The sequence below is a fragment of the Parasteatoda tepidariorum genome, chromosome 6 (genome assembly GCF_982258835.1).
Source record: "Parasteatoda tepidariorum strain Cologne lab strain chromosome 6, Ptep-v5.0, whole genome shotgun sequence".
NCBI classification, from domain to species: Eukaryota; Metazoa; Arthropoda; class Arachnida; order Araneae; family Theridiidae; genus Parasteatoda; species Parasteatoda tepidariorum.
Window position 1 is genome coordinate 84,023,219 of NC_141760.1, and position 22,126 is coordinate 84,045,344.

At 27.5% G+C, this 22,126-nt stretch overlaps 2 protein-coding genes across 7 annotated transcripts in view; one reads left to right on the forward strand and one right to left on the reverse strand.

Annotated features, from left to right (window-relative positions):
- The first annotated feature begins 7,354 nt into the window (after positions 1-7,354).
- On the forward strand, positions 7,355-11,301 carry LOC122269319 (uncharacterized). Of its 2 annotated transcripts, none has more exons than XM_043041773.3 (3): positions 7,355-7,681; positions 8,336-8,442; positions 11,040-11,301. In XM_043041773.3, exons 1-3 carry the CDS (start codon positions 7,505-7,507, stop codon positions 11,149-11,151), a joined length of 396 nt encoding a protein of 131 aa, XP_042897707.2. In that variant the 5' UTR covers positions 7,355-7,504; the 3' UTR covers positions 11,152-11,301. The 2 variants fall into 2 exon arrangements, with proteins under 2 accessions (XP_042897707.2, XP_087022249.1); XM_087166123.1 differs by lacking the exon at positions 11,040-11,301 and adding an exon at positions 9,743-9,788 and having other exon boundaries at positions 7,369-7,681.
- Positions 11,302-13,744: 2,443 nt separating this feature from the next.
- The window catches only part of LOC107450118 (uncharacterized), a 29,679-nt gene continuing 21,297 nt past the window's right edge, over positions 13,745-22,126 (reverse strand). For 3 of the 5 annotated variants that reach the window (XM_087166121.1, XM_071178424.2, XM_087166122.1), the window contains exons 16-24: positions 21,885-22,077; positions 21,036-21,105; positions 19,475-19,567; positions 19,300-19,395; positions 18,055-18,204; positions 17,092-17,217; positions 16,041-16,151; positions 14,691-14,715; positions 13,745-14,414 (exon numbers count right to left, since the gene is read on the reverse strand). In XM_087166121.1, coding sequence (XP_087022247.1) covers positions 14,410-14,414; positions 14,691-14,715; positions 16,041-16,151; positions 17,092-17,217; positions 18,055-18,204; positions 19,300-19,395; positions 19,475-19,567; positions 21,036-21,105; positions 21,885-22,077 — 869 coding nt within the window. In that variant the 3' untranslated portion in view covers positions 13,745-14,409. The remainder of the gene's footprint in view (positions 14,415-14,690; positions 14,716-16,040; positions 16,152-17,091; positions 17,218-18,054; positions 18,205-19,299; positions 19,396-19,474; positions 19,568-21,035; positions 21,106-21,884; positions 22,078-22,126) is intronic. The other 2 variants (XM_071178429.2, XM_071178426.2) reach the window with 1 other exon arrangement.

A 22,126-nucleotide genomic window follows, 5' to 3' on the forward strand; every position in this document is an offset into this window, starting at 1 on the left:
ATATTGAAAATTAAAAGCATTAATTTATATCATATTTTTCTTTGAATTGAAGCCGAGCATTCAAGAATAAAAGTATAAACGAAATCAAAAATAAAGTATAAACGAAATGTATATATAGCCAGATTACTCTACAGAATTAAACATTGAGCCCAGCTACCATGCATTAATTTAATCGCTCTTTATTAAAAAGAAAAGAAGAAAGAAAAAGAGTGTTCTACAAGACGCAATGGTCAGAATAGAAAGAGAGCTGGCAAAAAAAAAAGTATCGCTCAAAATGTTTTTTTTTTTCTTTTCTTAATTATCATTGTTAATTTTTTGTGTCTACGTCTACTAAAACAACGCAATGACAAAGAAAAACTTACTTGCTGAATGTATATATTTTATTACCTCAAAAAAGGAAGGAAAAAAAACGTTAATATTTTCAGAACTTTTGACTAAGTGTTTTTTTTTTTAACCTTATTAATTATCAATTTGAAATATTGTGAAATTCAAAACTGTTGGGCGCATATTACAATTGTTTGAAAATCGTATAATGCGTCAATGTTTAAAAATACGTTTATGCTTTTGTTTGAGCTTTCTTTTTAAAGTACGAAAACTTCTTTGAAAATTGCATGAAACTTTTTAATTTTTTAAAATATTCCATTCGTACTTTTTTTATTAGTTGCCAAATAATAAATACAAAATTAAGATTTTTTTTTTTTTTAAATTTTTCGGCCATACGCAGTATAAAAAAAGCTACTTTAATTGGCAGTTTTAATAAGTTTAATTGGCTTAGCTTGGGCAGTTTTAAACGAATTTTTTTTTTTCAAATTTTAAATCAGAAATTTTGTAATTAACTTAAAATTGCTATAAAAATTTTGTTTAATTTTATTGAATATCTTTAAAGTTATAACAAAAAAAACGCAAGTCAAACAAAAAAAATTTTTTTTTTCATTATTGCATATAGTAACCAAACTGTCATAAGTTACAAATCTATTGCTCCTTTTTTTGGTAAACGCTCTTCTTTTTTCGTTAAAATCGTCGAAAGAGATGGAGCATATGATAGCTAGAGGGGACGAAGAGCGATTGGAAAATATAACCTGCGAGCTTGCTCTACTGTTATTCCAGCTCTATGGTCTCAACAAAATATTTTATGATAACTTGTCTAATTCTTCTGTTGCTCCATGCTGTTGTTTTTCTGCTGCCCTAATGCTCTATGAGCTTAGGAATATTTAATAAGCAAGAAGTGATCATCATCGCAAAGCTTTTAGTACTTGTTTTAAATATACTATAGTTTTCTAAATTCTATGCTGAAATCTTCCGTTTTTTTTTTTTTTGTTGTTTTTTTTTTGCCATTTCATTAAGAATAATAAATTCCTATTTTTGAGTTTTTTATCTTAAAATTCCAAACATTAATGAGATCTTAGTTGACGGACGTCCTGGGCTGCAGGTAATGGCTGCAGGTACCTGAAAATAGTTTAGTAGTAAAATGTTTGAATAAAATCAATATTAAAGCAGTATAAAAAATTAAACACCTCAAGCATCGCATAGGCTAATTGCTTTAAATTTTGACCTAAGCATTAATGCACAACGCATAACTTTTCTCTCCTTATAATTGACTTAAACAAAAACAAAAAAAAAAAAAAAAAAAAAAAAAAAAAACGATGTTTCTAAATAGATATATTCGTGAAATTTTAGTAGTATTTCCCTTTTATTACTCGTTAGAACAGTTTAATTGCTTTTTTAAAAGAAAAAAAAACTTACGACTGCAATCAGTAAAAAGTTCTTTTTTTATTAAAATGTGCAGCTTCAAATCTATTAACAGAGCTATGTTACAAATCTACACTTCCTCTAATTTGAATGGCATTATTTTGAATTTCTCTACTAGTATCGACTGTATAAATTATTTTCATTCTTTTTTTTTAAAAAAAAAAGTAGAAAAAAAGGAAAGAAAAAAACAGTTATGCAACTATTATTGATATTAGTGGTGATACAAAATACCGTTTTATAAATGCTCACAGAGATACTTTCATATTTTTTTTATTTTGCTTTAGTATTTATGAAATTTAATTTTTCATGATTCAGAAATTTATAACTAACATTATTTTCCCCCCTTTTGATTGTTATCAGGTGATTTATCACTATTTTCCTTCTTTTGTAGTTGTAATATACATAGTTTCATATCACCAGTTCCGCCAACTGTTATAAGATGTTGAGCCAAAACGTTGTTGCGCATTCAATGTGTTTAAACGCTTTTTACGTAATCAAACGCTTTTTCTGCTTGTCCGTGAAAATTTACCTATACCGATAATGTGAAATAATCCCGGATTTTACGTTCGACTACTGAAGAAAATCCCATTTATTACGCTTTTCTAACAGATCAAAATCATTTTTTCTCTACAAAGCTCGCACAAACTTTCTCTGGGTTCTTTCTTAATTTTTTTTTTCTTTTAAGTGAGAGATTTATTTATAAATGTTTGAAGCTGTTCTGACATTCTTTCTATCTGATTGTTTTTGTTTATTTTTGTGGGGGGGGGGAGGAATTTTTCCTTTGCGTCAAAACCGAAGGGTAATGATGGGCGAAACACAGGAAGCGTGATTGTAAGAAATACGGGAGCTAAAATTGTAAAATTTGCAAATGGAATAATTGAATTTTGGAATAATCCACCACAGTGGCTCAGGTGTTAGAGCGTTTACTTTCCAAAGAGGTGAATCGGGTTCGAATCCCAAAGATTGTTGGTCGATACGAATTCAGTATCCGGCTCACACTGACCCCAGTACTGGCGTAAAACATTCTCAGTGGTAGACGGATCATGGGCAAGAGTCCCCTTGCTATCAGATTAATCACGGGAAGTTTCCGTTGTCTTCCTCTCCATGTAACGCAAATGCGGATTAGTTCTATCAAAAAAGTCTTCCACGAAGGCAAATTTCTCCCAATACTTGACTCAGGAGTTCCCATGTCGGATTGGGTTCAAACTTACAAGGCTACGGAATTGAACATTGGTAGTCATAAACCCAAAAATTCGAGTCGGCTGTTCAACGACGGTTATAAAATAAAATAATTTAAAGAACGTTACACTTAACAACTGCCTAGATAATCATTTCTTTTCTTTGATTCCGGTGACCTGAAAGCAAAAATAAATGTTCTGGAAGCTTCAAAGTTAATGTTATATAAATATAACATAATGTACAATCTAAAGAGATAAAACAACCATGAAAGTAAAGGGAGATTAACGAAGAAAATTAAGAAAAAAATAATAATAAGCTTAATTTATTACACAGAAGCTGCAAGTACATACAACCCGTAAAATAAGTTTAAAATGCAAAGAAAAAAGATAATTTTGAAGAGAAAAACAAAAATTATTAAGATTTCAAGATGACGAAATAAAAAATTCGCAGTTTTTCATTTACGACCAGTTTACAGTCCCTTGGAATTTTTTATCATTTACTTAATTATTTATTTACTTTTAGAGTACGCTGAAATTGACACCTACCTTCCTCAATAAGAGAAAAAAAAATCTGCTGCACAATAAAAAGTAAGCAATAAACAATAAGATTCTGAAGAAGGAAAAAGGTTTCTAGGCGTAAAGTTGGGGAAAACTTGGAGAGTCCAGAGTGCGAGAAAGCCTAGGAGGATGTGTAAAAAATGCTATAATTTTCTTTTCCTTGCTTTATAGTTACGTTAACACTTTTTTTCCCCTTTCGAATAAATTAACTTTGATAATTTCACTATTGAGCATTGATTGATATTCGCGATTGCAACACTCGAACGCGCAATCTGGGGAAATGACCAATTCTATGTCCAGAGCCCCCTCTTCCCTTCTCTATCTCTGATCAGACGCATGGGAATATATTACGATGTTTCCCCTAGCATAATATTTTTCGCATTTAGTTTGTAGAGATCAGAGTTGGCCGTTGATTACAGTAATCGATTACAACTGTAATTGATTACAGATAATTACAGCTATGTAATCAATTACTTGTAATCACGATTACAAGTAATCAATTACTTGTAATCGTGATTACAACTTTCAAAAAATTTTGATTACAGCTGTAATCATGATTACAATTTTGATTACAGTAATCAATTACTTGTAATCAAGATTACAAGTAATCACAACAAAAACGATTACAAGTAATTATGATTACAAGTAATCAAAATATATGATTACATGTAATCATGATTACATGTAATTTGATTACATGTAATTGTGATTACTTGTAATCAAACTATACGATTACAAGTTATTACGATTGTATACTATAGTCAAATTTTTTATGTAAGTATTCATGTGTTTACATATTTTTATGTACATAGAATGTACGCACGCATGAACGTACAATTTGCGATTCCTATACATACAATGTATGCACAAATGTTGTTTGTACGTACAATATTCATAATTATATTGTAATATACTTAATGCAATGCGCATATGCTTAGTGCATATAATTATTCATTTATGATACAAGTACGCATGTATGTTAGTTTGTACAAAAAGGCAATGTTTTGTATCTTTGTATACATAGACAATGTATGTATGAACGTATATGAAAATAATGTTTATGCGTTTGCATGCTTTTATGTACTTAAGTGCATATATTGTATAAATTTACGATAATAGCACGTATATACAATGTACGTTTGTATATAAAATTGTACGTATTTGAGTACAACATGTAAGAATTTTATTAAAAGGTACAATATATGCACATAGTTGCGTAAATAAAATGCTTACATGTATACATGCATATTTATATGTACATCGATATATGTGCACGCAAAGTATGTACTTATGTACAACTTACGTATGTACTTGTATAACTACATACTTTGTTAATACTTATGCGCATGTAATGCATGGATATACAAAAAAATAGTTATATGCACAATGTATGCATGTGCATACAACGTATACATGTACATAATTACAAGTAATGTACAAATACATGCGTGCATTTAAATATATGTAATTACAATATACATATACATTGTGCATACATTAAAGAAATTAATATGAGTAAAGTTATTAAAATTTGCTTTAAAATTTATTCTAAGGCATATGAAACTCGACCTCATATTTTTTAGAAAGCAAACGATAATTTTATTTGGAATTTCTAAATATTAATTCCACACATAAAATTTACCGTTTTTCTTACCATTTAAAAAATATCTATAAATCATGCATTATTTTATAAAAAAAATAAATCTGTATTGTCAAACATTTCATGAAAATACCTGAAAATAATTTTTTATTCAGAGAATTTCAAAATGATATAGAACAATTAAAGCTGAAAACTAAATTTAAATATCGTTTGATTTTGTCATTTAACTTGCTTGAGTCATTAAAAGTTAACTTACATGCATTTTATTTATTGCATTGTACACATATTTTGACATAAATGTAATGTACATATGTATACGTGTAATGTATGAACGCATGTAAAATGTATGTACATACATTCATGTATTGTACGTGCATATATAGTACATATGGATATGCATACATGAAACATCCGTGTATTGTACATGTGTGGATACATTCATTGGACACATATACATTGCACCGTATGCATAGATAGGGATAGCATGCATGTACAAATGTAAAATATGTACGAAAGAATTATGCCCAATATATTTATGCACATATGTACTGTATATGTACACACATATGTACATTATATGAACGTTATATGTTCATTTCATCATATGTACATTATATGAATATACATCTGTACGCTATATGTATATACATCTGTACAATATATGCATCTCAAATGTGTGTATGTACGTACGTTATGCATGTCGAATGCATGTAGGAATATATGGGAAATTTAAATACGCCCAATGTACGTTCAATCGTACACAAATGTATTATGCATATTTGGATACTTACATTGAGCATGAACATATTATGTACTTGTACATAAATACACTGGACATGCGTATCATGTACATGTATACATACATATATTGTACATCCTACAGATATACCTATATTGTACATGCATACATATATTGTACTGTTCATAAATAAATTGCACATACATGCATGGGACATACATTGTACAGACAATGTATGTATGTTCGTACAAACACAAGTACTTGTATATACATGCGTACATGAACATAGATATGCATTTTACATACACAAATATTTGCATAAAATGCATATATTCATTGTGTATAAATGTACATGTCTACATTGTTTGCACATACATACGTAATTATTATCTATATACATACGTACATATATTTTATACCTATAATATAAGTGTATGTACATGTGTGTGAAACTAAAATGTCTGAACATATGCACTAGATAAAATCATATGTACATACATTTTAGTTACATTCATTTGTACGTATACAAATACGTACAAAATGCATTACATCTTAATACGTGCAAAATGTATCATTATAAAATACATTCTACTATCTACTGTAAAATATAATCATTTATAAGAATACAATAGTCTTGTAATCGTGTAATTAGATTACATGTAATCATAATTACATGTAATCAAATTACATGTAATCATATATTTTGATTACTTGTAATCATAATTACTTGTAATCGTTTTTGTTGTGATTACTTGTAATCGCAATTACGTTCGTTCGCAAAATCGTTACTTGTAATCATGATTACAAGTAATTGATTACTGTAATTAAAATTGTAATCATGATTACAGCTGTAATCAAAATTTTTGGAAAATTGTAATCATGATTACAAGTAATTGATTACTGTAATCGACTATGTAATCATGATTACAGCTGTAATCAAACTTTGTAATCACGATTACAAGTAATTGATTACTGTAATCAAAAAATGTAATCGATTACATTTTTGGCCAACTCTGGTAGAGATGACACTTTCAAATTTCCGTGATTCTTAAATTAAGCACTATTTTTCAATGCAGTTAGCTTAAAAAAAATTTAATCAATTTGCTTTAAATGATGGTGAAATGGGGAAGCTAATGGTGAAACCATGCCTAATTTTGCCATAGGTTAAGAGCTCTGCTTTGCGCCACCTGTAGCCCATTTCGATTGCCAATTAACAAATGACCATTTTCCTTACTGCTACTGCTACGTTTTAGTATCTCTTCAAGTAAATATCAACTTCAATGCAAAAATAGGGCATTACATTCTCACTCTCTACAAAAAGTTCGCAGATACGAAATCGAAGCTGCGAACTAAAATCTGATTGGTTTATTTCCGAGGGTAGCGAATCCGCCAATCAAATTCTCAAACGCAGTCCCCGTCTTTTTGAATGAAAGGAAAACGGTTCGAATGCTATTGTTAGCTTTTGCTAACGAAAATATTTTAAGGCAAAAGTACTCTGCTTAACTTTGGGTTCAAACTGGACAGAACTAAACAGTCTTAAGCGTTTTGCAATCCTATATATGAAGGAAACGTCTATATGTTTAAAAACTAATAAATGAGTTACGCATTATTTTTAACTCATTTTGTGTTGTGCATTTTTTTTCTTCATGATATAAGACAAAAGATTTCCTGTTTTTTGGAATGTTTCCAATCGAGTACGCTTCTTGGATAGATCTTGTGCTTGATCACTATGTCTTTAGTGTAATAATAAGTGTATTTTTAGTGGCTACTACTTTTATTATTTCAAAAATGAATAAACATTCTGACAATTGCTTAAATATATGCTCTTCTGATCCAAATTCGACCAATGAGTGTGATGTAAGTACCTAAATTTCCTATATTATGATTTCTTTTTTTAAATTAATCTTTATAATGTTGCAGTTTTAGTTAATTTTTCAAACACTTTGGTTTGTTGGATTCTATTTTTATAAATTTTGTATTGAAGGTTTTTTATATTGTTTTCTGATATTTTTCTTTAGTTCTGATTATGTGGCTTATATGATTGTTCACCCTTGTGGTAATTATACACCATCATATTATAACTCTCTTGTGCTAACTATAAATCTAATCAAGAAAATAGTAAGTTTTCTTAAGGTGATTTTTCGTGTTTAGACCATAAATTTATATTAAAATTTCTCTTGAATAGCTGATTATTTTTTAAGCAATCTTAAATTTATTTTTAAAATTTTGCCTCATTAAAGCAAAATTATTACCTAACATTATTATTACCTTAAGATTTTTCTAATTAGTTCTCAATTTTCACGAAATCTTTGTCTGACTGTTAATGTAAGTTTACTAGTAGTTTTAACTAGTTAACTTGTTAGTTTCAACTAGTTAACTTGTTAGTTTTAACTAGTAGTTAGTTTCAACTAGTGTTTTACTTTTCTTCAAACCAGTTCTTAACTACTAGTATAATTGTATGAATAAAGTAACATATCTATTTTACATTTTAATTGTTATTTTATTTATTAGAATTCGGATGCAACTGCAATATCGTCTCTGGCAAGGTCTCCAGCGATAATAGCTGAAAAAGTAATTGAAGCAAACATGACCGAAGAACAAAAGAGGCTAGAACAAGAGTAAGTTTGCTTTAGTTAATTTTTATTAAATGTGAATTTAAATTTAAACTGTTCATTAAGTTATATCAAACATGCTGAACAGATAAAATTTATGTTCACATTTTCTAGATTTCCCCACTTTTTTTTTTTTTTACTAGATTTTATACTTCAATTTGTGGGCGATGATTTCCTGAGTTTTCACTTCTGTTTTTATTCAGGATAATAATTTTGAGTTATAAATTGTAGAGTTTAGTTATTTTTAAAGTTTCTATGATTTTAAATATCGATAAATTGCTATCCACAATAAATTCTGCAAGTAGCAGTAAAAAAACTATAACTTGCATAGTCACCCATTTTGGAACTTCAGTTGGATTTTATGTACTCTAGTTAGATTTAATATAGTAGGAAACGAATTTTGATTGACAATAAACTCAATTTTACTATAAATACTGTTAGCATTCATCATGAAAGGATTTCAACTTGTGTTGTCTTTGGATATGGACCATTCAAGCTAGTCTTAAAGGGTTCAAAATTTTGATAGCAAGATTTCATTGATGGAAACAAAAAACAAGTGAATAAAATTGCTGTAAAGTCGCATTTAGGTACCTTTAGTGTGCTTAAATGCGACAAATATGCCCTAATTTCGACAATGAAATATCTTTGGTTAAATTACAATTTTTGTCAGTTTCAGCGAGAAAAAATTTGTTTAGAACTTCATAACACTTCAGCCATTTTCAGGGAATATATCCATGAAAGGTCAAGTTAGACCTAAATGTGACAAACTTACATTAAATCGTGTCGCATTTAGGCAAACTGACCTTATATATATTCACAAGAACTGGACCATATAGTTGTGCCAATTATCCTTCCAATTTCCTTGCTGAAAAAAAAACCCAATTAATTTTAATATTTTGGCAAGCTGTTTTGTGCTATTGATAGTTAAAAATTCTTTTACTGAAAACTTTAACTAGGATTTATTGTGCTTTAACAAACTTTTATGTTAGTGCTTTAGCAAGAGGGGGGAAAAAACTTGTAATTGTTCAATGCAGGTTGGAAAATGAAGAGAGGTTGCACAATAGAGCAGGGGTGATTGTGCTCCGGAAAAATTCTGGATTTTTCACTAACAGTGATCCAGAAGTTTCCGGAGATCGAAGGTCCAGACGTTTCAAAAATTCAATGATCACAGAAGTCTCCAGAAATCAAATTTTCAAAGGTGGAACTTAAAAAAACAGTTTATTTTATTTGTTTGTAAGGAAGAGCCTGAGAGATATTTTATTCATGATAAGCTTATATTCATGATTAATATTCATTTTTTTATCAGTAAATAGTTATTAGAATCATAAACTCAAGAAAGACAGACATATTTGCAAATTTCAATTACTTCTGCAGGTCATCATAGGTAAGTGTAAAATTTTAAATATATCTTAAGTAAACTAAGAAATATTGAGATACAGGAAAAAAAACTTGTTTAATTTTTTTTCTAATTTTTCAATTTAAACTTCTTTTCTTTTTTTTTTTAACTCAAGAAATTTTCCGGAATTCTGACTTGGGCTCACAATCACCCCTGATAGAGTCTGTGTTATTGGTATAATTAAAACTAATTTTGACTTTTATTTGTCTTCTTAACTTAAGAACAGTGCTTTTGCTTAAAATATTAGTTACAAAATTAAAAAAATATATTTAATTTACATCAGTATTTCATTAATATATTAATAATAATTTTACTTCATTAAATCTCATTAGTAATTTTTTTTTTAATCTTATTTAAAAACTGATTATTTTTTTCTTTGATATTTACAATTTTAGTTCAAATCTCTCCCCCTCTCTCTTTATTTTTTAAGCAGTTATGACACAATAAATCAAAGCTGCCTTTGTTAAAAACTAAGCTTATTTCAAATACATACTTGGTCATTCATCAACTTTTTGATTAAATTAGTTAGTTCTTGATTTCTGGTGCTAGAGCCAAAAAGCAGGGGTCTGTCCAGACATTTTGTGAAAGGTCCGTTTTTCGTGAAATTGTGAAAAAATTATTCACCAGGGTCCGCTTTTATGAATTTGTGCAAATAGGGTCCGTTATTGCAAAAAAAAACTTTTTCAAGGAGTTTTTAAATTGTAAAGACATACAAGATTATGCTCAACACTGTAAAATTATAATTAAAAAAATTAAATTTTAAAAAATAAACAACAATTGCTGCTTCTAAATTAGAGATGCAACATACAAATATTTGGTATTTAGCCTATACTGCTGAACGCAGAATATTGATTTCGGAAGAATAATGGAAGAATCGTCTGCCGAAGACAAAACTTAATTCGTTTACATCCATCTTTCTTGTTTTCTGCCCTGGAAAGGGTTTATTCGATTAACAAAATAATAATGAAGATAAACAAATTTGTGAAGGGTCCGATTAAAAGAAAAATCATTTTGTGAAGGGTCCGTTTTTATGAAAAGATATTTTGTGAAGGGTTCGTTAACGGACCCAAATTTCTTCTAAACAGACCCCTGAAAAGGCTATATGAATAGCTCCTGATCAATATTTTTTATTAAGATTAAATATTTTCTTGTGAAAATGTACCTAATTTTTCCTTTAATAACCAAAAATATTAAATGTTTTAATTAGAGTGAAGAAGAAACAACTGGCCCAAATATATGAACTGATGCAGCAACAAAGTGATAAATTTGGAAATATTAGTATGACTGAAGTGGAGGAACAAATGAAGTTATATCAATGAGAATCTCTGTTTTTTTATTTTGTAACATATAAGATATTTGCTTGCTAACAGTTTTTTTTTAGCATTTTGTTATTACTAGTCATAACCGTATTTTATATCTTGTATTTATTTTATATTTGTAATAGTAAAAATAAAATGAAGATTTTTTTTTCTTGTTGTATGTTTTAAGAATAAGTGTTACAAATATTGTTTACCCATTTGCCTTTTTCCATTTTATATTGAGAATTTTTTTTTTTTTTTGATCATATGTTCAATTTTTAATATGATCTTAGATTAGTCATGGGCACTTCATAGTATACTCCTTGTTTCACGCTCACCATCCTAGAATGCTGGGGGGACTCCTGCATATTTCCATAATAAAAAGACTTCAAAATTGTTTACAACCAAGAACAATAAATTTTATAAATGACCTAATAAAGTAGGGGTGCACAACCTATGGCCGGTGGGCCACATGTGGCCCTCCCACTGTTGATGTACAGCCTGTTGGAACTTCTAAACACAATAAAAAAAATTTAGTTTTTGTTTAAACATTGTACATTTTCTTTAATTAAAAAAAAATGTGTATATTTTTTAAGCTTCTGTAAGCTTTAATTCTGTAAGCTTCTTTTTAGTTAGGATTTATATCCCCCTTCACGTGTATATATATATTTGATATACAGTGAATTCGCGATAACTCGAATCTGATAGGACTGACGAAAAACTTCGACATATCGGAAGTTCGACTTACCGTTAGTTTCGGTTTTGGACTTTCAATATATTGTCGCATTATTTAAGTAATGCGTATTAATTACAAATCTTCTAAATGCTTACAATATTTAAGATCATTTTTCTGACAAGCCATTTACGATAAGACTGTTAGAAGCACTTTATGATACCCTGGTCCATCGGCTGCGATTTTGCTGTTGTATTTGGCGGGAGAAACTGCAAGTTTACTGCTTTCAAATTAGGTAGATCACTATGCGCTGTGCATTTATCCATAATCCACTTTTCTTTTTTCAGCGAAGAATTTCCGATCCAATTTTCTTACATAGTCTTCAAATAAAACTGATTTCATCCAGAACTTTTTGTTAGACTTGTAATCCAAAGGATATGTTTTTACATTCTTGAAACATCGGGGATTTCGGTATTTTCCGATAACAAGTAAGGGCATTTCCTCCAACTAGGACAGTCAAACGGTCCTTGCTCATTTCACCCCCTGAGCAGTTTTCATCCGTAACATAGTCTTATTTGGAAGACATGTAAAAAATAAGTCCATTTCATCAATATTGAAAACATCATTTTATCTGTATCCTTGAAGTAAATTTGGTAACGTTTCATTTAACCACTGTTCACATACTTCAAGAGGGACAGCTTTAGCTCCTCCATGAAGATTGCGAAAGACATTGTGTGTTGCAAAGGAAGGGGCAAGATATCAGCTCCTAGGTTTTTTTTCTTGCTTTAAAAGATCCCAAAAAAATCGAGTTAAAGGGAGTAAAATTCGAGTAATCGAGAATAATTAACATGAAATTGAAGATAAAAGGGTCGGGACCTCATAAAAAAATCGAGTTATAGTAATATTCGAGTTATCGTACTTCGAGTTATAGCGAATTGACTGTATTAATTATAGTGAAAAACTTTTTAAAAAATGCATAAGTTTTTTTAGGTTTAAATAATTAAAAGTATTTAATTTTCTGCAAATATTCTTCTAAATTTACTGATATAAATATTTAGTGCTTAGAGCACTAATGTTTTTATAAAAATTATCATGTTTGCTGCTAACATTACTAAATATGTGTGTGACCCTTCACCCAAAAAGATTGTGCACTCCTACAATAAAGGGGCGGTTTCTTTCTAACAATTATAAAAAAGTCATTTGTTTTGCTACCAAAAGGCATAATTAGAAAACCTTAGTGCCACTTTAAATTTTGATTGAGTGCATTTGAGGGATATGTTAGCATAAACAACCAAAGGACTGCACCTGATCTTAATTAGAGATAGCATTATTGAATATAGCTGAACAAGGCACTTGTTTAACATTTCCTCTAGAAATTATAGAACTAATATTTATACAATTAATGTAATATAGTTATTGTGAAATTATGATGCATAATTTGATAATAAAGAGCTTTTGAACTGGACAAACTATGCTCACACACAAAAAAAATCAACATTTTATTAAGAACTTCCACAGAATTTTATATCTGTACTTGATGTATCACATTTGATTCACAGGGAATTGAGTTAATATGCGATATCTGGATGGATTTAAAATCATAGCACCAGTTCTTTTTATAAAACCTAAACATGTTTAGTAGTAATTAGGTAAATGGTCGATATCTTATATTACCCTTTATAACGAGTCAAGTTCTTTTAACTGTAACTGCCACGCCTAGTGACAGAAATTTTCAATAACTCACAGTGTACACATAAACTGAATTGTTTTTATTTATAAGAGAAACAACCTTATTATTGCTTTGAATCCTTAATATATTGTCACATCTATGCAAATTTTATTTTTAAAAGATTTTTTTTCTTGTATTTTTTCTCAAGAAATTAAGATATTTTGTGTTCATGTATGTTTGTTGCATCTGTCAACATATTGATTAATGAAAACTCTGATAAATCAGTAACTTTATTTAAAAAACCTCTATTATAGAATACAAAATAATCCATAACATAGTCAACAAATAAATTATTTAGGCAAGTGCTAATTATCACACTGGGTTCTCAGAGAAGTTTTTAAAACAACATTTTAATGTTGCAAATATGAGAAAAAAAGCGATACACACGAGATGCCCCACAGCCTCAAGAAAACTTACATAATTTTTGTGAAAAGATTTAAGAAAAACAAAATGCACAAATGGTGAGCTAAATATTAATAACTGAATTATATGAGAATAAAATTTAGATAGAATACAAAAGTATAGTTATATAATTTGCAAGTTTTTTTTTTAGAATAAATGCTTACATTTTGATTATAACTGAATTTTATTTGAAACAGTAGATAAATAGTTAGGTAATATATTAAAAAGAATAATGGTAAAGTAGGGCACTTAAAACTTATCACAATAAATATAAACATTGTTTACAAATTCAGCTTTAACACTTTCAAAAATTCCACAACTGTACATACAATTAATATTTTTTTTACAAATTTGTTTTATTTTACATTATTTATAATATACATTTTGGAGAAAAGAAAGTGCAGTTATTCACTCTAAGAATATACCAATCCCATAAAATAATTCTAAACAAAATCATTTTTTCATTAGCAATTCTTCAATCTGTAAAAGCAAATTGATACAGCAATTAGAAAAATTAAAATTTATTACATAAATATAACAAAATTTTATTACAATAACAAATCAGTAATATATCTGATGCTTAGGTTTGAACTAACTAAATTGTTTTACAAAAGTATTTTTATTGATTGACATTTTTATGCATATTAGTTGTTTTTTAAATTAAAAATTAGTTTTTTAAAAAAAATTAATTAAAATTATTTTTTTTTTAAATTGCTAGCACTGATTTTCTCAATAAAATTTGGATAAAATGTTTACCTTTCTTTTCAGAATCCTTCAAACACTAAAAAACATTGAGAATTTTAAAAACCACAGTATGTAATAATTGGTAGTCATATTATGATTAAAAATAGGAAATTTATTGGAATATGTAATAAAGAATCAATGATCTTATGAACATTTCTTTAGTTTGTTATCTCGATAAATAGCATGTGCATTTTTAAAAGAAATTTGTTAAAAAAAAAAATTTTTTATGAATTTTAGTGCTTTATTGTTTTCTGTTTCAGTAAAGTATAAAACACTTGACTGAATAGTTTGAAAATTAATTTTCTTTCTCCCAAAACAGGGCCTTATTAGAAACTAAATGCTTTATTTTGTTTTACTCCTTGTAAATTATTTAATTTGCTAATATTTAAGTTTATATAGTACAAGCTGCCTTTGGTAACCACAAACTCACTATTTCACTGTCTCTAACTGCATTATCTAGGATTATAGGAATGTAAAATTTTAATAAACAAATAACAAGTACAAATTCTAATATGTGGTAAAATGAATTAATGATAAAAAATTCAAGTGCAGCTATACTGCAATTTAAAATTTATTTAATATAATTGAGTGATTTCCCAAAAGTTGTGAAAAGTTTAAAGGCGAAGAGGAACAGAACCTGGATTCGTAAAAAGAGTTAAAAACAATATATCTAATAGAATGCTTAACACTTCAAGAAACCAATTTAAATATGAATTATTATTATTTTTTAAAATTAAAATGTATGTAAATTATAACATTCCTGTGAAAAAATAAATAAGTTTACATTTGAATTAGATAACAAAATAACTATGTTTATCAAATGTATTTGATACTATACTTCGTAATAGAGATTTGTTTAATACTTCAAAAATTCATTTAATCTATCTTTGCGAATCTAAAATAGTTATTGTACAAACAATCAAGTATTGTCACTAGAGATTTATCCCATCTATTTAAACTTTAAAAATATCTAATTAAATTTTTTTTTACAGCTAAGGTACCTTCTGAACTGAAACTATAGTTTCTTTAAATATATATTCTATGTGTATTTAATATTCAAATTAAAAAGCAGTCGTTTTTTAGCATACATATTTTTTAAAGGAAACAAATCCAACACATTTATGTATCAGTCAAGTGTTGTGAACTTACATAAAGAAATTGTGATATTGTGGTACCAGGTATGATGTGATAAATATACTTTAAAAAATTTCACTGTCAGACTTATTAGACACTTTGATTCACTAGTGACAGTATCTATTTTCCCAACACACGTTTTTATATTTTAAGTATATATTTAATTAAACAGCTAATTAAGCTAAGCATTATTTTTAATATTAAAAATACTATAAAAACATGTCATACCTGAGCTTTATACATGGACTTAACATCAGCTAAATCCAGTTGTAGTTCTTCAGTTTCTTCAACCTTTTCCCCATACATTTGAAGAAGAGTATTATATTTTTGATCAAGATCCTAGAAAAAATTATTTCTAATCAATTAACATAATATATACCTATTTACAACACATTCAATATATTTTTTGAAAGCATTTATTTTATTTCAAGAGTAAATATCATTATTAAGTATTAAAAACTTTACTAAAATTAATATTTTTAAAACTCTGTCACCAAATGGGAAAAAAAAACATTTTATTTGCATTTATCCCAATATTCGTAGTACTTATCCATTTTGAGGGCTGTAAAAACGTATTACCCTATTACACATATTAATAAATTAGACACCTATTACCACAATACCAGTATTATTTATTACAGCAATACTTATAATAGTATAGCAATTTTTTTTAAGCCCCACTAAAAACCAAGAGGTACCAAATTATAATGCTATTTAAATCTCACTGAGTTGCTCAGGCTATGTGGCAGATTTAGTCTTTGCCTGCCACAGTCTGGACAGCGGATTGATTCCTTGAGTTAAAAGCTGGATGTCTGATTGGACAAAACTTTCTCCAATAATATCTTAATGGTTTGGAATCCACTCTAAAGAAAAGCTTCTGGCGATATCAGAGCCACAATTGAGTGGCTGGGGAATGAATTGCAGAGACCAGGAGAATACTACGACCAACTGCCCTTTAATCTAAATTGTGAAAGTGCGTCAGTTGGATAAATCATAGAGCATCACTAATAGTCCATAAATGTAGCTCTAATGTGATCAAATATTATTGTGTTAAAATTTTTCAACAAAAACAATTTCTGTAAATAAATTGTCTTCGACTATTTCTTGACTAGATTAAAATATTTTTTTATTATCTTTTATTATACATGAATGTCGAAAAACGAAAACAAACTTTTTAACTATAAAGTTTTTATATTTAGATTATCACAATTTCAAAATAAACATTTATTTTTTCTAAAAAGTAGATTTCTGAATTTTCATTTTTAAGGATAATACATACCTTGTGTTCTTTTTCTAATGACTCAAGTAGTGCTAATCTTTTATCCAAATTTTCATTTTGTTCTGATAATTGCACCAACTCACAAGTCATTGATTCTTTCACCTGTTCTAGTTTTGATATTTCAGACTGAAAAATAAAATTTTTAATTAAGATATAAATTAAAACATTATTTTTTAGACAGTCTGTATATTTTGTTTTAAGTGCATTGATATTTTTCATTAAAAATTTTAATAACCCAAATGGGTTTAATTTTATTAATTTGAGAAATATTAAAAAGTGACACTGCATGACTTATTTCAAATTTTTTGTCCAAATATTTCAGGTTCTTTGTATAAACATATTTTTTTAATTGAATTTGATCTGATAGGAAAATTTGAAAGTGTTTTTATTAGAAATCGGAAGGAAATACTTTTCCAAATCACTTAATTTTTATCAATAACAAAAAATAAATATATAAATAAACAATTCGTAGAAGACAGTATTAGTGTCTTACAAATGCTACAAATTTATTAAAAATCAAGCAAAGCATTAAAAAAAGTGCAAAGCAAAGCCAATTGTTGGCCAAAGGGGTCATAGAGATTATGACTCGACAATTTTATGACAAAAGTTATGATGGTGATCTGCATTGCATACTGGCTACTTTTACTACATACTATCTGGTCCCAATTGATCTGATGCACAGTGGTCTTCAAGCTATCATCGAGGATAGAACCGCAGTTTTTCAGGATGGACAGATCAGTGCCTTAACTACTGTGGGACCACGGCTTAGAATATTGATTATTATTGATATATAGTAGTCACAGATTTAATAAGAAATAACTTTTAGAAAGCTTAGTCTAGCATTTTAAACTAATTACATCTGCTTTAAACTCAAACACTGTTTTTTCATTATTTTTTTTAACATTGCAGTTAATATGGTAATAACTAAAACGTAGAGCATAAATCAAATTAACTTAATTTTACCTGCAGTTGATATATTTCTCCCTCTCTTTGTTTTAATTGTGACTGCAAGTTTTCAAGCAATGACGAACCACTTCCTAATCGTAAAGATTCATAAACCGACATACGATAGCTATTTACTGGTGTATGTAAGCCCATATCATGAGATTCGTCCTATAAAGAAAGATTTGCATATATTATTTGATCTTAAAGATGAAAAAATATATGCAATAAAAATAATTTTCATGAAAGTCAAAAATAAAATAGCTTTTAAAACTCAACAGCTTTTGCAAATAGAAAAATTTGCATGAACTGTTCATAATACATACATCATTTCCCAAAGTGGAAAAACTACAAACACTGGAGAATCAAAAGTAGAAAAATTCTGCTTGTGGCACAATTTATGATATTAATGACTAAATTTGTAGTTACAACATAAATTCGAATTTTTCCAGGGACTTTTTCTTTTAGTTACAAATGTAAGCAGAAAGATAGCAAATTACAGCATAGTGAATTTAAAATTCTAATACTATTAAATACTAACAGCACTGAAATTTTATATACACATGTATTTACTACTATATATACTATGCACTGAGATGGATAAATTTTTTTCAATGTAAATAAAAATTAAAATATAATAAAAATTAAAGCTCACCAAGTAAAAATATTCATAAAAATTTAATTGAATGAATATGTAGTCACAAGTTTAGTTTAATAAGTGAAAATGTTTACCAAATTTGAATGGAATAAAAATGTAATGTAGTATTTATAGTGGGGAAAAAATTAAAAAACAAAAATTTTTAAATTTTTGATAAGATTTGAAAAAATTACTGACATTTGAATTTTTTTTTGAGAGTCCAGGAAATTACCCTGAAAATCAGAAGTTCTCCCGATTGATTCGGGAGAATTGAAACCTATGAGTTTGTTGTGCTTGAACATATTTGAGTTGCTATTAACTATGTGCAGGACAATGCTTCTAACTGCACCCTGTGCCCTCTAGAAGTTTTTATGAACTTTAATCATTTGACAAACTGTCCTGCACTTTCTTTTTTGAACTGTTCTCCAGACAACTTTCATAACAAGGATAACTTTATTGAGCTATCAGTAGGCCTGATATGACCTCTATCCCAACATAGGATAATAAAAAAAAAACTATGTGCAAGACTATCTAAGTATTAGAAAAATACAAAGGTGTCATACGTGTTAAAGGACTAATGGCATTCGTAGGTTTTCAATATCCAGTATCTAGGAACAATTTGTATTTACCTGAGACCAATTATGAATGCTGCTAACAGAACTTCTGACAGAACCAGTAGGTGATGGACACGGAGATACATTTGACAATATCATTGCTCTAGCATCCTGTTATAAATAAAGTAAAAATGTCAATTTTATTTAAAATTGATAAAAGAAAAGATTTAAAATATTTCCACACATTTACCTTGAGTTTGATTTCTTCCTCTAATTTTACCACTTTTCTTTTCTCCATGTCTAACTGCTCCAAACATGTAGCCATTGTGCTTTCTAAGTTAGCCTAAGAAATGGAAAAAAATATATTAAAAATTATGCTTATATATTCTAAACTAACATATACTTATTTAGATAGTTAAGATGATTTATTTTTGTAAATATGTTACAATAAATGTCTAAAGTCTAGTAAATTTATTGTTTTACCAGTAAAACCTAAGTGGCTTTGTTGAAGTTTGCTTTAATATGATTTCATTTTGGCCTTTTACCAAATTTTTGCAGTAAAACCAAGGATTTACTTTGGTAAATCCTAAGATTTATCAGATTTTAAGCTTTTACAGTAGCCTATATATTAAATTTTTCTTTCTGGTATATAAAAAAATAAAATATAAATATATTATAAAATAGAAGGGGAGAAAAGACAAATTATTGTTAAAATTTGAAGACTTACAAAGCTAAAAATGCTTGTTTTTGCATTTGTTTGTCTATCGTATGACATCATTTTAGACTTATCGTATGACAAAAATAATTTTTTTATTCTTTTTTTTTTAAAGAAAATTTGAATTTTTACCAAGTATGAAACTTAATTGGTTATAATTAAATGGTTACTATATAAAATAAAATGTATTAAAATATGCAGATAAATTAACAAAAATAATTTTTAATGAAAACAAAAATAAATTTCAAAGAATTACAAACAAAAATTGACTTCAATGGATATATGTAACTCAAAGTCTGTTACATTATTAATTAATAACAGTCATTATATAAGAATTTAATAATTAAACTTATGTATTAAGTTTCCTAATTAACTAAGAATACTTAAAAATTCTGAATTAAAAATTTGTTTAAAAACTTTAAGATGATTCCTGATAAGTGGTGAAAAAAATCATTTTTTAAAGGAAAGGTAAAGTACAAATGGAATTTTGTAAAGAATGATTTTCTTTCTTTTTAGAAAGGTAATTGAAATTTTCAACGTAAGGAAAAATACTAACTACAATATAAGGCTTGAGTATTTTAACATTAAAGTTTAAAAATTAAGAAATTAGTAAAAACAATATATAAATAACTATCAATAAAGTGTCATAAAAAGAAAATTTTTTTTTAAATCTTTTTTTTTCCTTATTTAGTTTGATTATTTACTTTGAAAGGTAAAGGAAATTTACAGGGTTAGAAAGGATATGAGTTACGAATGAAGACTTACAAATTCTAAAAGTAAATATAAAAATTCATAAATATTAATAAGAAAAAGTCAATATAAATTAAAAATTAAAAAAAAATTATCTGAGATTTATTCAGAAACATAAAATATAATATTTGTAAAAAAGTTTTTTTGGAAGAAAAAAAATGGTAAAATCAAGAAAAAAAAAGCTTAAGCAAATAAGAATTAAAGAGTGGAACATTGATATTACAGTTGAAAATAGATCTAAAAAATAGATAAAAACTTCATGAATATAATAAAAGTTGTGAGAAATGAAATATAAATATAAATTTTATTATTACCTAGTCTTAATGAAAGAATATGTATTACTCACTTTTTCTTGTTTCAGTTTTTTAATTTCAGCATTGAAGTTTTGTTTTACTTTTTCGAGTGTATAATTCTCCCTATAATTAAATCAAGCAGATATCTTAAAAGACAATGCATATCAATTTATTGGGTACTAATTAGATTAAATGATGAAATTTAATTAAAATGTTTAAAAAAATGAACATAATTATTTAATAAATAACCTCTAACATTTTTATTTAATCTTAGAGCCAGATTTTTTAGTCATCCTTCTAGTTATAATGCTAACTAGTTTATTAATACATAGAATGTATGATAAATATACAGCAATATATTGCATATTTTCTCCGAACACAATCGATATTAGTCTCTCTCAATATTTTTTTGCTTTGTACAAAACTTTTGTCAACAGCTAAAAACTCTTTTCTCTGTCCTAAAACTTGAAATATGATTATATACTCAGTTTTAAATAATATTTAATGTGCTTTATAAACAGTAATTGATCTTTTTAAACTTGTAATTGAATTAAGTATACAAAAACGTATGGTTGAAATGTTTTTAGAAGGAATTTTGAAACATAAAAAGTTTAAATGCTAAACATTTTTTTATAATTTTTTTTATGGAGTATTTTTTCTCTAGTGAATAAAACAGAGAAAAAAAATAATAGTTGGTTGCGTAAGAAAATGATAACTAGTACGCTAGAGTTAAAAATAAAATGGATAATTCAATGAATAAATATTTGTTACATGCAACACTAATATTTTTTTTAAAAATCAAGCAGAATTAATATACAATATAAATAAGGGAAGGAAGGAATATGTAAGTTTTTAATGACAAACAATAAAATATAAATTCTAGAACATAAACATATAACTACCTGCTTTTATTTTCTTCCAAAACAAGAAGATTTGTCCTAAGATCTTCTAATTCAGCAGTTAATTGCAATTTTTCTTGCCTTAACGAGCTATTCTGAGATTCCAGAATGGTTAATCTTGATTGATGTTCTGAAAACCTTTCAGCACTTGCACGCTCTCTTTCAGATAGAACAGCAATTTGATTTTGGGCATCACCTAATTTAAGATGTAATCAATACTTTATTTAAAAACTGAAGAAACAAAA